Source organism: Lynx canadensis, chromosome D1 (genome assembly GCF_007474595.2).
Source record: "Lynx canadensis isolate LIC74 chromosome D1, mLynCan4.pri.v2, whole genome shotgun sequence".
NCBI classification, from domain to species: Eukaryota; Metazoa; Chordata; class Mammalia; order Carnivora; family Felidae; genus Lynx; species Lynx canadensis.
The window spans coordinates 40,408,935-40,425,392 of NC_044312.2; the positions used below are offsets into that span (position 1 = coordinate 40,408,935).

At 36.3% G+C, this 16,458-nt stretch overlaps 1 protein-coding gene across 3 annotated transcripts in view; it reads left to right on the forward strand.

Moving 5' to 3' along the window:
- The window catches only part of SLC36A4 (solute carrier family 36 member 4), a 51,726-nt gene extending 35,745 nt beyond the window's left edge, over positions 1 to 15,981 (forward strand). For all 3 annotated transcript variants that reach the window (XM_030331852.1, XM_030331854.1, XM_030331853.1), the window contains 2 exons: positions 6,123 to 6,292; positions 11,684 to 15,981. In XM_030331852.1, the coding sequence (XP_030187712.1) occupies positions 6,123 to 6,292; positions 11,684 to 11,991 (478 nt within the window). In that variant the 3' untranslated portion in view covers positions 11,992 to 15,981. The remainder of the gene's footprint in view (positions 1 to 6,122; positions 6,293 to 11,683) is intronic.
- The last annotated feature ends 477 nt before the right edge of the window (positions 15,982 to 16,458 follow it).

Genomic DNA, 16,458 nt, shown 5'->3' on the forward strand with positions numbered 1-16,458 from the left:
CACCGTGGTCCCAGGGGTTGACATAAATTGCTATGTACTACTTTAAGTTATAGACTCTTCTTACCATCAAGGAAGTCCTAAATAGGAAAAGTGTGCACGAAATTAGCCTGAAGAAAATACTGGAATGTGGAATTTGGCAGACGAACAGTATTTATGTTAGAGCATGGATGCCACATTCATTGTAAAATCTTCCTAGATTACATGTCTCTCTACCTCCTCTAATAGCAGTTTCTGGAATGTAAGCCATCAGGTGAAGATTTCTAGTCAATGTTGTAAGGGAAGGTGTGGAGATTTGAGCATCAATGGTGGTAGAACAAGTTCACAAGAGGACTTAAAATAGCACAGAGTATTTATGTGGGTTCTGTCTTACTGTGTCCTTCTGAGTGATGGTATATACGTAATAGGAACAAACATCTTTCTCTTTGTTGCGGTTTCCTTTGTTCACTTTTGTTATGTTGCTTGCTTTTTACTAGCCCGAAACACGAGGTCTGTTCCATACCCCTTCATCTTTTCCCCAGCACAGTTACCGTGCCTTCTTATTTGGTTCCAGTTAGTGGCTTTTTAACTTTTCAAACTATAACCTATAGTAAGGAAGGAAAATGTTTTATAGAAAAACCATCATAGAAATAAGTGTATTTGCGTCTGTGTGTATATGCGTTTTTGTGGTACACACCACCCATACACATGTAAATAACTGAAATAAACATAAGGCTAAATAAAAACATATTTTCTGCATACAGTGTCCCCTGATATTCTCTATTCCAGTCTATATATTAGGAAAAAACATATTCACAACTCAACTCACCCAATTGATATCATAGCCCCTTTAATGGTTCCTGATTAGAGTTTGAAAAATCCTGGCCTAGAATAAATTCACATGTTACTCATTCATTCAGCACACATAGCACTTCCACTAAATATCAAGGGTATTAGGTTTTCATACAAACAAATATTGAGAAGCAGTAAGGTGCTTCTGCTGTCCCGCATGTGGCGTTCTTTCTGAAGCATGTATTGGATAGGAAAAATTCAGTTAAAAAAATAGAGAAGAATAATTGGGGCACCTGGGTGGCTCAGTAGGTTAATCATCCAACTCTTGATTTCAGCTCAGGTCATGATTTCGTGGTTTGTGAGATCGAGCCCCTTATCAGGCTCTGTGCCGACAGAGTGGAACCTGCTTAGGATTCTCTCTCTCTCTTTCTCTCTGCCCTTCCCCTGTTCATGCTCTCTCTGTCTCTCTCTCTCTGTCTCTCTCTCTCAAAAATAAATAAACATTTTTAAAAAATACAGAAGAACCATATAAGAACAGGGAAGGCATAAGGCAGGCATTTTGATTTATTAAGATAATTGAACTGGTACTTCATTTTCCTCCCCAAACAGAACAAACTCCAAGTCTAAGCCCATGTTTGTAGCATACCCAAGCTATGAACATGAATATTCTGGGAAATAAAGCTGACAAGTAATGGCAGGTAATCAAGCCATGTCTTAATGGATCCTACCAGGCAATCAACGGTTCGAACTCTGAGGAGCTTGTTACCTACAGTGAAAATATTTAGGCAGGAATGGACTCACCAAAGGGCACGATAAAAAAGCAGTAAGAGAAATAAATTTAAGAAAACTGGAAAAATAAGATTCATATATCCTAGACTAATCCCTCTGTCCTCTCCCTCACAAATTCTTTTTTTTTTTCCTCATTACACTTTTGTTTTAATGGGTGTCAAAATTGTGTGACAAATTTAATTATCTTTTTGCAATATTAAAGTTGCCTGTAACTGGGCATCCTGGCCTGCCCAAACTGCCTCTGACTTTCCTCATCAGAATGACTGTTATTAATTATATTAAATTCAAAATGAAGGGCATCTCACAGATACTTAATTGTATGCCTTTTATGTACTAGGTATTGTTCCAGGAACTAGTGGTGAACAGATGAAAAATCTCTTCCTCGTGATACTTGGTTTAGTGAATATGCTCTAAAAGTTGAGTGGTTTACATTATTCAATCTAGTTGTGAAGAGTAAATAACCCTTGTCTTAGTTTTCAGCTTAGCATGAGGTGAGGTTCTTGGTAAGGGTTGTAGCTAGTCCTCAGACTTGTCTCTTCTTAACAGAACTAAGCTCAGATTCTTTTTTTTTTTTAATATTTTTTAATGTTTATTTATTTTTGAGAGACAGAGAGAGGGACAGAACACAAGCGGGTGAAGGACAGAGAGAGAGGGAGACACAGAATCCGAAGCAGGCTCCAGACTCTGAGCTGTCAGCACAGAGCCCAACACAGGGCTTGAACCCACGGACAGTGAGACCATGACCTGAGCTGAAGTCGGACACTCAACTGACTGAGCCACCCAGGCGCCCCAGAACTAAGCTCAGATTCTTAACCTGAGTATCACCAAGGGTCTGGGATGGCAAGTGAATTATCATAGTCATCCCAGGAGTAGCTTTGTAGTCAGCCTTGAGAGAAAGACAGTCAGCAGCTTATATCCCAAGTTGGCTTTTCAAAAATTTTAAGATATTCGTATCTAAATTTAGGGTGAGTTTTGATTTATTAGCCAATGTGGGGAAAAGAGTAGAAGCATTGCAAATTTTGAAATGCTATGCTTTTAAAACTAATGTTTTCATTGGAACATTTAGTTGCCCCATAATCTGATTTCATAGATTTCATATATTGACTGCAAAGTAATTATTTAAAACACACACTTACGTTTTTTACTAAGATACTAAATTTCTTTGCTACCAGTATAGTGTTTTTTTCAAGCAAGAATTATTTTATTCTTTGAAGTATTTTTATTTGTGATATTGAATAGATAAAGTTTCTAAGAATTACCTATCCATACCCATTTTTTATTATTAATATTTACTTAATGAGTATCTGCCACCTGCTAAGAATATACAGAGAAGAATAAAACATGGTCTCTAACTTTCAAGAATGTTGGGGCGCCTGGGTGGCGCAGTCGGTTAAGCGTCTGACTTCAGCCAGGTCACGATCTCGCGGTCCGTGAGTTCGAGCCCCGCGTCGGGCTCTGGGCTGATGGCTCAGAGCCTGGAGCCTGTTTCCGATTCTGTGTCTCCCTCTCTCTCTGCCCCTCCCCCGTTCATGCTCTGTCTCTCTCTGTCCCAAAAAAAATAAATAAACGTTGAAAAAAAAATTAAAAAAAAAAAGAATGTTGGCAGTGAGTTTCATGGTAATTTTTAATGTGTGTTAAATGTTATTTAAAAGTTGTTTACATTCTTCTGTATCTTCAAAACAACTTCCTATAACTTTAAGAAAGTTTTTTGTCCTTTGGACATACAGTTTAAGAGTAGATTATTCTTTCAACTCTTCATTTCTAAAACTTAGTACATAGATGCCTGCTTACAACCAAATTAAGAACAAAGGTTGGTAATACCTGTAGAAAAGATGATGAGAGAAAAAGTTTAGGGTGATTGAAAATATAGATGTCAAACAGAAACTAGTGGATTCTTAAAACAGAAAAGAAGTAAAAATGGAACAATTGATTTTAAAAGACTGCAGTGCTTTTCTTAAGCACTCTTATTTCTATATTACTCTTCTGTGGTTGATAATCGGAAGTATACTAGCCTTTAAAAGGTTCATATCATTTTATTTCCCATTTGTACTCTGTGTAATACCAAATGATGATATTTGCATATAATCAGTATTATTGACTGGCATTAATAATAACCAGATCCTTAGCCTGTATAACTTGTTTTAAATCAATAGAAAAATAATTATACCTATATGCATAGATGTATTTTAAAATATATTGTTAAAAACATATAAGTTAAAAGATTATTAGAACAAAAGGAATGTTCTAATAATAAACTGGTAAGAATATTTATTTAATTGTCTATAATTATATATCAGAGTAAATGAAGCAGGAGTCTTTATTCTGTACATTGCAGTAATTTGACCGTTTATATTTAAATCTCAAGCCTCAAGCTGAGAAATATATCCTGAAAGCATTTAATATTAAGATTTTATTGTTGCTAGCCCTAAGGAGTTCCTTCTTTCTTTAATTATGTTGTTTGCAGTATTTTCAAAGCTATTCCTACTCAGCTGTTTTTCTTTCCTCTTACTTCCTATGATGCATATATTATAGAAGGAGACTTATGAATTCCCTCTTGCTTGGCCACAGTTTAGAGAACTGTTGATAATCTTTACTATAAGTCTTAAGACATCAGAAATAAGCTTAAAGCCTAATTAATATTTAGGACTTTCTGTACCAAAAGTGGAATATTTTATATCCCTTTAAAATGATTGTATTTTTTCTCCTAAGGAAGAAACACTCTTCCCTGTGCATAGGCCTTGCAGGTGGGAAAGCAGAGCTCTAAAGGGAAGATCGGGGCTATCAATGATGTTTCTGCCTAAAGAGGACGTGTGTTGGGGCGCCTGGGTGGCGCAGTCGGTTAAGCGTCCGACGTCAGCCAGGTCACGATCTCACGGTCCGTGAGTTCGAGCCCCGCGTCGGGCTCTGGGCTGATGGCTCAGAGCCTGGAGCCTGTTTCCGATTCTGTGTCTCTCTCTCTCTCTGCTCCTCCCCCGTTCATGCTCTGTCTCTCTCTGTCCCAAAAATAAATAAACGTTGAAAAAAAAAATTAAAAAAAAAAAATACTTTATAAGAGGACGTGTGTTAATGCTGCGGCACTTTCCATCCATGGTCTCCTCTCCAGTTTGTTTTCTTTAAAGAATACAAGAGCAATTGTTTGGTTTTTTTTTTAATTTTAATTGTTGCAAAATATTCAAAATTTCAAAAAACCACAACACCTAATTTTATTATCTGTAACCTGAGAGAGTAGATTCTATAATGTTCTGAGTCCTATGATTCTAGTTTTCTCTGTGTGCCATTATCAACATTTAAAAAGTGTTCTTTGTTCAGACAAAAGGTAGTTAACCAAAGTCTCTATAGGGACATGTATACTGATTTTGACAAGACACCATCTACAATGTAGAAATTCTAAAGATACTTATAAAACTAAAACTTGCGGTGCTGTTTTGAAGCACTGGGCATCAACCCAGCCTAATAACTCTATTTCCCTATTAATGTAACTTTTATATAGGTGGGATTCCTGTGTAATCTAGAGGACTTTGCAAGTTGAAACCATTTAGATGTCCTCCTTGTGGACCTAAGAATGATGACATTTCTGCAACTAATGACATACATACCAAGATTTTTAAGCAAGGAGAAGCATAACTCAAAGTTCAATGTGAAGTTTTTCTTCTATATACAGATCAATAAAAAGACAAACAGTATGCTCAGTTTTTAAAAGAAAGTTAAGAAAAGACATTAGCTCTTCATGAGACTCAGCCTAGCCTTTAAAACATTGGCTTCAGGGCCCCATGGGTGGCTCAGTCGATTAAGTGGCTGACTTTGGCTCAAGTCATGTTCTCACGGTTTGGGAGTTTGGGCCCCACGTCGAGCTCTGTGCTGACAGCTCAGAGCCTGGAGCCTGCTTTGGATTGTGTGTCTCCCTCTCTCCCTGGCCCTCCCCAGCTCGTACTCTGTCTCTTTCTCTCAAAAATAAATGTTAAAAAAATTTTTTTAAACATTGGCTTAGCCTAAAATGAAGTATTTCCAGCAATATTCTGAAATCTTTGCATTACCACATTCAAGCTCTCTAGGCTTGTCAAAATGAACTGTCCATACGTCATCTACAAATTTAGTAGAGATCAGCTAGCTTTTTTTTTTTGATAAAAAAGCATTTAATTATTAAGATACTGGCCTACGTTTGTGTTAATTTCTTACCTATCTAACATTAAAGGTAAAAGGAAGAAAGCCAGATTCCTAGGGGCTGGTGGATAGGGAAAAAGAGGCTGACAAAAGGGTACAAACTTTTACTTGTAAGATGAAGAAGTTCTAAGGATCTGATGTATAATGTGGTAACTATAGTTGATAATACTGTAGCGTTTAATTGAAATTTGCTGAGTAGAACCGAAGTGTTCTCACCAAAAAGAAAGAAAAAAGACAAACATGTGAGGTGACGGATGTGTTGATGAACTCAATTACGGGACTCTTTTCACAATGTATACTTAAGTCATGTTTTACGCTTTATACATATTACAGTTTTGTCACTTATACCTCAGTAAATCTGAGGGGAAAAGAATCAACTGAATTTTGAAATATTCTTTTAACAGGTTATATCAATCAGTGAAAATTCTATATTCCTTTGGCATCTTTGTGACATATTCAATTCAGTTCTATGTTCCGGCAGAGATCATCATCCCTGTGATCACATCCAAATTTCATGCTAAATGGAAACAAATCTGTGAATTTGCAGTAAGGTCCCTCTTGGTTAGTATTACATGTAAGTATTACTACATATTTATATCATAATTTTTCTTGTTGAATTGCTTATAATTAAGCTACCTAAGTTATATTTTTTAATATGTTAAAAACAATTCATTCACCTCGCTGAGATACTTTTTGGGTTAAAATTCTGTTGTTCTACCACTATATAAGAAAAACACAAACCAGATCCTATCATACTTAAAAGAACTACTCAAATTATTATTTTGAAAACTACATCAATGGTGATTAAAATATATCTAAATCAGATGCATAAGGGACTCATTATATTGTTCATACACATTTTACATTGGTTTTCATTTTCCTCAGGTTTTTTATTTCCACTAACTTTTGTGTATTTAACAGTTTGATTCTCTAAGACTACCTATAGAAATGGGTTTTATTTTCTTTTGGTCTTTAATTATTTCAGTGGCTAATTTATATTGTTTGAAGGAATATATAATCTTGTATTAAGGTTTCACAATATAAAATGCCTCCACCAGAAAGCATTAAAAATGGAGACCTGTGGAGAAGAAACTTGATTGTGGTACAGTGATATACTAGAAATAGCATGAGTTTTGGGGTCATACTGACCTGATGGTTGAAACCTACCACTCACCTGCTCGTGTCTTTAGGCAAGTTACATAGCATCTTTAAACCCCTCTTCCCTCAACTTTGAAATGAAGATAAGATTTCCTTAATGGCATTTTTATAGAGTTCAAGAATATTAACAAAGTAGCCAGCATTTATTATTGTCACCATTATTATTGTAACCACAAATATAAGATGACCATAACATTGAACTAACTAATGGGATTGCCTAGACCTAGAATGACCCATTAGAAGTGGGTCAGCTTTCTGTGGAAGAAAACCATCTTGGCCCATTCAAGGTGAGAGAAACGAGAGAGCTAGAAATTCGAGGCAACTCTATAAATCACAGTGAGCAATTTGGGGTGGATCTTATGCCTAGATGTAAAGAAGAAGCAAAGCTGGGAAGAAGAGATGAAACTGGTTTTCCAAAGTAATCATTTAAGTGAATTGTATCAACAATAATCATCAAAAATCACACTGAGGAATGAATTCAGTAAGCCCTTACTCCAATGACTAATAAAACATTCAGTAGGAAAAAATTATTTTAAGACATTTGAAATATTTCTTACACATTGTTTTTTTTTTTTTTTTTTTTTTTTTTTCAACGTTTATTTATTTTTGGGACAGAGAGAGACAGAGCATGAACGGCGGGAGGGGCAGAGAGAGAGGGAGACACAGAATCGGAAACAGGCTCCAGGCTCCGAGCCGCCAGCCCAGAGCCTGACGCGGGGCTCGAACTCACGGACCGCGAGATCGTGACCTGGCTGAAGTCGGACGCTCAACCGACTGCGCCACCCAGGCGCCCCTCTTACACATTGTTTTTATTGATATTTTGACTACATAAAAAGACTGATTTCAGTAAAAGTCCTTTTAATATAGATGTAAGACTATAAGTTCTGAGAGTATATCTCCTTTTAAAATTACTGAAGTTCGGGGCGCCTGGGTGGCTTAGTCGGTTAAGCGGCCGACTTCGGCTCAGGTCATGATCTCGCGGTCCAGGAGTTCGAGCCCCACACCAGGCCCTATGCTGACAGCTCAGAGCCTGGAGCCTGTTTCGGATTCTGTGTCTCCCTCTCTCTGACCCTCCCCTGTTCATGCTCTGTCTCTCTCTGTCTAAAAAATAAACGTTAAAAAAAAAAAATTTAAAAAAAATTACTGAAGTTCACTTGAAGGAGCTTGAGGAAAACATTAACGGGATTTAACACTTCTGATATTTTGAGAACTCCATCCATTTCTGCACATTGACTGCCATTGTTATGTGGAAGCTGCCCGTCTGCTGAAGTACAGAGCACACTGCATATCCGCTACCATGACTTTATTCCCAGAAGCCATGGGCTTTTTCTCAAGAGCTGAGTTCATGGCACAGAGAGTTGCCAGTTTTCTTTCCTGCTTCTGTCTTTTAGTTAAAAATAGTGAAAGCTATTGAACGGTATATGAGGGCTATATTTACAGCATGCTTTGGACAAAGAGAACACAGACCAGGCAGTGTTCCCTTCTACTTCATTGGGACACATCATTGGATGCTGAACTTCTTTTGAGTCTTGGGCACATCCTGGTAAAGGCCAGTTGATATTCATGGAAGGACTGTTTTTCATCTGCTCTCTAGAGCACTTGACAAGCTTTTGGGGCAGGCTCCTCGCTGATGAATGTGTACACAGCTGATGGGACCTCATCGTGTCCACAGAGCAGGCTGTTCACCACTAGCAGTGAGAGTGGAGGCTCAGCTGGAGGTGCTTTGAAAATTGAATAACCTATCAGTGTTCCATAATCCTTTCCAAGTACCGAATCTGGGTTTGTAGGATTGGCCTTCAAAGTAGTGGGCTTATCAGCTTGGGTTGCATTGGTTTGTCCAAGGCTCTATTTAGCATTTGAAGCATCATTTCAAAGTATCTTCTTATGGAACTCAAAAGCTTGGAAAGATGGGTCAGACTCATCCTAGCTGTTTCCTGTAGGCACCTTACTTGCTATAGAGGCATCTCACAGGTGAGGGAGAAGAGTGAGTAGAAGCTGGCCAGTGGCCACCATCGACTACAACAGATACTTTTTACTTTAAGAGCACATCTATAGAAAGAACCTGTTAAGTTTTGAATTGTAATGAACATGGAGACCAATGTTTTGATTCCATGTTTGACTTGAATCTGTAAAATATGCTAAATACTATTTATTTTTGTTATCCAATTCATTGATCTTTCTACTATTTTTATTTTGGAAAGTTTTTGGCTTTGGGAGCATGCTTTCTGGTTTTAGGAGATTATGACTACAAAGCACCAAAAAATAGAAATCTTACTAATTTGTAGAATACTAGAGAAGATACACTAAAATCTTTCATTTAAGTTAGGTGCCACTTCAGGTGAGGAAAGATACGATTTCATAACCTCATATTCTATCTTAGAGTCAGGAGGTATCTGGGGAGTACCATTAATTATTTGTGTGATTAAAATTTATGTGCTGGAGTATTTCTTACAGTTTTGTTGTTTAATATTAAGTATTTTGTTTTTTTCTCTGATACATCTTTTTTCACCCTACAGTTGTCAAGAATGGACTTAAAATAGGATTTTTTTTTTTTTTTATGAGAGGAAACTTTGTGCCTTAAAGATACTTTCTTTTTCTCTATACTGTAGTTTTGGCAAATAGTGAATAAGCTTAATTGGTTTTTAATCTACTCATAATACCTGTCTATAAAGGACATAGGGCAGCCTATTTACAGTAATCCTATAGTAAATATTTGTAATGAATAAATTGCCCATATTCTAGACTATCCTTTGTTTCTGTGATTTTGAGTGTTTATATATTGATTTTGCCTAAAGTGTACATATTTATCTTCCTTGTCTACTAATAGCATTATAAAATAAAACTTCAAGCCATTTTTTACTAGCGTGTATCCACTGATTATATAACATTTATTTTAAGTTTATTTTGAGAGAGAGAGAGAGGGAGGGAACAAACCAGCGGAGAGGGGCAGAGAGAAGGAAAGACAGAATCCCAAGCAGGCTGTATGCCATCAGCACAGAGCCCGATGTGGGGCTTAAACTCACCAACTGTGAGATCATGACCTGAGCCGAGATCAAGAGTTGGACGCTTAAGTGACTGTGCCACCCAGGCGCCCCAATTATATAACATTTAAAGGATGACTTCAGCTAATTGATAAATTTCATGATCAAAAGTGTTTGATAAATGTCTGAATAGATTTTAAAAACCTATAGTGTTCATCCACATGCTTTTTCAGCCATATTTCACTTGATTTTTCCTAGTAACAGCTGGATTATTGAAAAACATTAATGAGGAAAGATGAATTCCAAAAAGAAATCCTCTTCAGATGGCTCTGTTCTGGTCATGCTTATCCAGCCAGTCTGTTACACTGCCGTCTGCTATAAATAGGTAGAAATGTGTCTCCATTAAACGGATGTAGTCACTGAAATTTGCGAGGTCCTAATTGTGTTTGGGAGTTATGCTTACAGTGCCCTTGAGAAAAATGTTAAGAGAATATAGCAAGTGTCCGTTCCACAGGGAATCTACTCTATGAAGCATTTCCAGTTTAGAGTTTCAACTTCTTCCAAATCATTTATCTTATTTAAGAAACTTTGCTACACTTCAGTCCTCTAGGTGTGAGGCTAGGTTTATAATTTCAAAATAATTTTTGGTTTTAGCTTTCAAAAGAATTTAAATAGGAAATAACAGATATTTCCGAGAAACCTAGTAGTTCCAAACTAACCCCATGTCCTCCTGGAAAACATGGAGAGCCACAAAAAGAATAGGAGAAGGAAAAAAAACACCCATAACCTAAAAATTAAGAAGTGGAGAAACTAGTAGGCTGCACCCTGAAGACTTCATTGCAAAGAGCCCAAGTTAAATTATATACCCACCACAGAAAGGTCGGCAGGAGACAGACTAGAAATGAGGAAAGCAAAAGTACATAAACTTAAAAATAAAAAGAGAGGGATAAAAAAAATGGTAGCTTTAGGAGACAAGTTAGGGAGAGCTGGCACAGACCTCGATGGGATCCTCAAAGCTGGGACTCTGGGGGTGGAGTCCTCCGTGGTGGCAGGGCTGACGTGGCTGTCACGGGGTACGTGTGAGCAGACTCCGTTGTCTAGCTGCTCCAGACCCTCAGCAAGCCATTCAGTGAACCATTTTAGGACATTTTGAAGCAGGAGTAGGGGTCTTAGTTTTTACAGACCTTCTGTTGATACCTTTGTTATGATGAGGGTAAGTGAGGTCAAGAAAGTGCAAGATCAGAACTTTCAGAAATTTGCCAATAGTTTGGAAGAAAATCCTGTCGACAGTAGTAGTAGTACATTATTTTTTTTTCATTTTTCATTTTGAAATAATTTAGAAAAGTTATAAAAGAAAGTAGAGTAGAAAAGTTATGAAAGTTGTTTACGTAAGAAAATCTGTTGAGAAGTCACAGTTCAAGAAATGTCACTGTTTTGGTTTCCTTGTGTGTTTGACAGAGTCTTCAACAGGCAGCAATTTAGTTAGTGCCTACTTGCATTAATTTTGAAGTATTGAAAATACAGTAAAACCTCGGTTTGCGAGCGTAATGCATTCTGGAAACATGCTTGTCATCCAAAGCACTTGTATATCAAAGTGAATTTCAAGAACCATTGGCTCGGTTGGGGTCATGTGACATCCCGTGTCATGTACTACTCGTATTGCAAGACGTCACCCGTTTATCAAGTTAAAATTTACTAGAAATGTTTGCTTGTCTTGCAGAACACTCGCAGAACAAGTTACTTGCAATCCAAGGTTTTATGTATCTACATTTAGTGCTCATTTAAGCAGTATATATTTAAAGAAAATACGTATTTTCATTTTCTAGGTGCTGGAGCAATTCTGATTCCTCGTTTAGACATTGTGATTTCTTTCGTTGGAGCTGTGAGCAGCAGCACATTGGCTCTGATCCTGCCACCTTTGGTTGAAATTCTTACATTTTCTAAGGAACACTACAATATATGGATGATCCTGAAAAATATTTCTATAGCATTCACTGGTGTTGTTGGTTTCTTCTTAGGTACATATGTAACAGTTGAAGAAATTATTTATCCTACGCCCAGAGTTAGAGCTGGCACTCCACAAAGTCCTCCTCTAAATTTGAATTCAACATGCTTTATGTCTGGGTTGAAATAGTGGAAGCAGAATTTGAGTCTTCTCCTTTTGTCTCAGTTCTGAAAATTATTAAAATAAGAACTGGTAGAGTCCATTGCCATATGTCTAAAATTAGAGCCAAACTCTCTTTTCTTTTGGCACAATAATGACATTTCAGTAGTAAACTGTAATTCTTTACCAGTAGTGGTAAACTATGACAGATTCTTTGTTTTGAGTATTAATAATAATTTCAAAAAATGTTAGTTTTGAAAATACTATAAATTAAAATGTAGAAGAATTAAAGAATAAAAAGACTTCCATTATTCTTCATTCAATCAGAAATACTCTAACCAAGATTCTCTTTTACGCCCATGCTCCTCTTTCCCCACCCAGCTGAGGAGAGAACAAAGTTCCAACAATAAGAGAATCAGAGAAGGACATAGTTCACAAAAATCTTCAGACCATCTCGGTGAATGTCAAAGTGTACTTTGTGTATAATGTAAAAATATCTCAATTGTGTTTTTATTAGAAAGCCAAATACCTACGAATCACCCTTGCAAGGATAGAAAACTCTAATGTAAGCATCAGAAATCCCTAAACCAGAATTGTTCTACACCATTCTATGATGGTAGTTGACCTGCACAATGAAAATTATGAGGTGCTGTGGAGATCCTGATTTAGTGTCTCAGTCACATTTGGAAGAGACTTTAAGGGTTATCCAACACAATTCCCTTGATGTCCAGAAAGGGTAAGTCACTTGGTCAAGACCACTTAGCTTTGAGATCAAGCAAGAGAATCTGATCTTTTTACCCCAGTCCAAGATTTTTTATTTTTCACATCACATCCAAGAAAAATAAAGTATGTTCAGTTTAGCCTTTAGTGTTGCATCTACATAATTATATTTTAAAGCTCAGAAAGCCGGTGATCTTTTAGTAATATATGTGACCTGAGCATAAAATCAGAGAACTCTAAAAAGGATGCCTTACCGGTACATAAACCTAAACAAGAGAAAGAAAGTGTTTGTTTGTTTGTTTTAGAGAATAGAAAGCACTTTCTGGTTTAACTGCTGGTGAGTTGGAGGTGCCCAGCCATTCTGTCTATGGCTGGAACTCTCATTATTTCTTCTCTTTCTAGGGATTGTAGGCACCGTTTTTCTTAATGGCAGAAAGTAGGTATCTGACAAAATACAGGATTTGTGTATTATTTCCAGCCTGTGGCTTTCCTGATTATAGCCTTTTATCAGTCTGAATGGGCAGAATTAACAAAAAACATAAATTTATACTGAGGAAAAATCAAGGCAATAATAGACTGTCTACTAAATATTGAGATACTCCAGGTTTCTTGCAGAGAAATACCTTGTATTCATATTTGTCAAGCCCAGTTATTAATGAAAACAAGCTCAGTTGACATGGATGAAAACTTTTAAGTTTAAAACATTAGGAATCTTGATTTTTTAAAAAAATTCATACATTAAAACATTTTTAATCAGGCTGGTAATTTGTAATACTACAAGATATCGTCAAGATCACTGTAGTATATGTATTCTATATTTTTATATGTAAATGTGAACTTAGCTCAAGTATTTTTTTGCTTTACATCATTAATGAGTCATCAAGTACAATTCTAACAAAGTCTCAGAAGCTTTATTTTTGTACAAATTCATAAGAATCAAACTTTTTTTAAACATTTACATTAGATACCACCGATAATTTTTTGTGACACTTTTGTATCAAATCTATTATGTTGAGCTTTCAGTCACACTGAGAGAATGTGGAAGAAGTTACAGGAAAAGTAATCGTCATTGAAACTGTTACAGAGTTGTGTTTCTAAGAATAAATTAGGGGTTTTTTTTTAAAGAAATGTATAACTTGGTATAAAATGACTTGAAAACCATTATTTAATAGAAAGCACTATTACTTTGCCAGGTATCTTCAGATATTTCTAGTCTATGCATGAAATTTTATTTTTATACTTTGACCTGTTTATTTTCCTTATTCATCAAATTCAGTGAATTTCGAATAGTTGATTATAGCAATAAATGAATTTTAGCATGAACAGAATGTTGAGTGCATTATCAGCCAGGCTTCCTTATTGTAGTGAGTGCTGAATCGACATCTAGTACTTAGTTCACTAAGCGATCAACACTTTAAATATGAGAGGAAAGTCGAGATGGTGAAAGAGGGGCTAAAAAGGGAGAGACTAGTCCCAATTCTTAACAAGAAACTATTTAGATGTAAAGGATATATGCACTCTTCTTTAAGGATTTTTGATGAAGCATATTTTTTGCGAAAAAATCAGTGTCATATTTTTCCTCTGAAAATTTAGTTTTAACAACTTACAACGTTTCAAAAGATTTTTGGAGAAGATATTTTGATTAGAACAGCTGTTGCTTTTATTTGGGGGCCTGGAAAAATGAGAGTGGTTGCACCTGTCAAATTGTGTACTTGATGTCTAGGTCCGTTACATGATGGCTGGGGTGACTTCAGCATTTCACCCGCCACTGCAGTAAAAAACCCTCCTCTCTGAAAGTGAGTCAGGTGCCTGAGAAGCCTTTCCACCACTGAGGTAGGGGAGAGAAAGGAGAGCTTTACTCACCTCTGCTGACCTCTGCTCTAAGCCAGTCACCATCAGCACCCTACATTCAAAAGGGTTTTCCCAGCTCCAGAGTCCACTTGTCAGAACACTGGCTTTCAGACCTTTCGTATCGGAGGCTCTTCTTTTCCCCACATGGTCAGATTTCTGCACAATTAAATAAGAATTAGGGTTTGTTTTCCCTAGGTAAAGACCAATTGGTATTATGTTATCAAATAAAAGAGTGCGATGTATTAGCAAATGCCACATCATGTTTTAATTCTGTCCTTGCTGGATTCTCCTTTATTAAAACCATTTCTGCCTCCCACCTAAGCAGTGCACTTAAATTAACATTTTTATAGGCATTTTATGCAATGTGCATGTTGTAAATTTCCTAACAGGGCCTAATTTCATTCAGTATTTTCAGAATAGTTACAGGAAAGCTGTCTAACTGCAAAGTACTATAAAAATATTAACTGGACCATTAATTAAAGTTCCACATTAGTGCCATTTCTAGCTGTGGCGAAGTGCAGGTCTGCCTCTAGCTTACTTGGGGCACTTGGTCACTGTAGATGTCAGCCTGGCATCTGAAGTACATTTGTGTATGATAGTATACAGCCACATTAGGTTTTCACCTCAGTTCTTTCTTTCTTTAAAAAGGACAGTGTACAGAATAAAGAAAATGGAAATAATAAATAATTTTAAAATCATACCCGTGGCTCAATGAATATTTTCTGTTGAGAAATAAAAAAAATCGGTGAAAATACCGTTGATCATGTAAAATGAGTTTTGTTTTTAATGAGTATTTTGTTCATTTTGGATTACCTAGCCTCCTCCTTCATAAGAAAATTTGAGACCTTTGATCTAAAAGGTGGAATAAGACACTTCCTAACATGACGTGGCCAACTGTAATAAGTGATGCTTTCTTATGGACTATCTTGTTTATGCCACTAGTGCTCACTCGGCTAAATGCCTTAATGAAAGTGGCTGATTTCCACCTAGAAGATAGGAAAACATGCTTAAGAAATGACTAGAAATGCTATTTATTGCCCTCTGATAAATGACAACTCTCATTCTTAAAATTTTATATTAAAATTAGCTAGTGCTTATGTACACACACACACACACACACCAGTAATCTATGTGAATTAGATACTAATATGAATATGCCATTTAAATTGGGTCCAGAAAGATAATGCATTCATTGAAAGATCACTCCAGAAATTATTCCATTAGAGTTTTCTTGATAACAGATAGGAAATTACATGCTTATATCGTGAATAAATTAAGCTGTGGATTTTTGTTTTTCAAAATGATTTTGTTAGTTTGAAAACTTAAGTTATCGTTGCACTTGAGTTCTTTTTCTTTTAACTTATTTTTCTTTATTATATGAAGAAAACTGTCTTAAAGTACTGTAACTCTTCTGAATTTTCAATAAAATACAATTATTTTGCTTGCAAATGCCTTTTTAAATGAATTTGGCTTTTATAAGGTTAAGTGATATTGACAAGTGTCATAAGCTGAAAATGGCACTCATATTCTCATAATAACATTTTAATCGGTCTTTGTGGTTAAATCTTTGTCATGTGTGATCTTCAGCGTTGGAAGTTGATATTATGTGCCTCCAATATTTGAGAGCAGAAGTTGATGAAAAATGAACATACTCAAACCATGACCTGAGCTTCCTACAGAGTGAACACAGAATGAAGAGTCTGGCGATGCTGCCTCCGTGGTTTAATGTCCCGTTCTCTTAGGTCAAGAATATGTATCACTCACACTTTTAATACGCTTTGCTTGCATTATGCCAACTCACCATATCAAAGATCATGAAGATATTTATACCTTTAATAATAATCCTGCTCTTGTGAACCTAATGTAAGAGCAGGCCATAGTTCATCAGAAGAGAAACAGCAGCAGCATTACGCTTTAGTCGTGAGA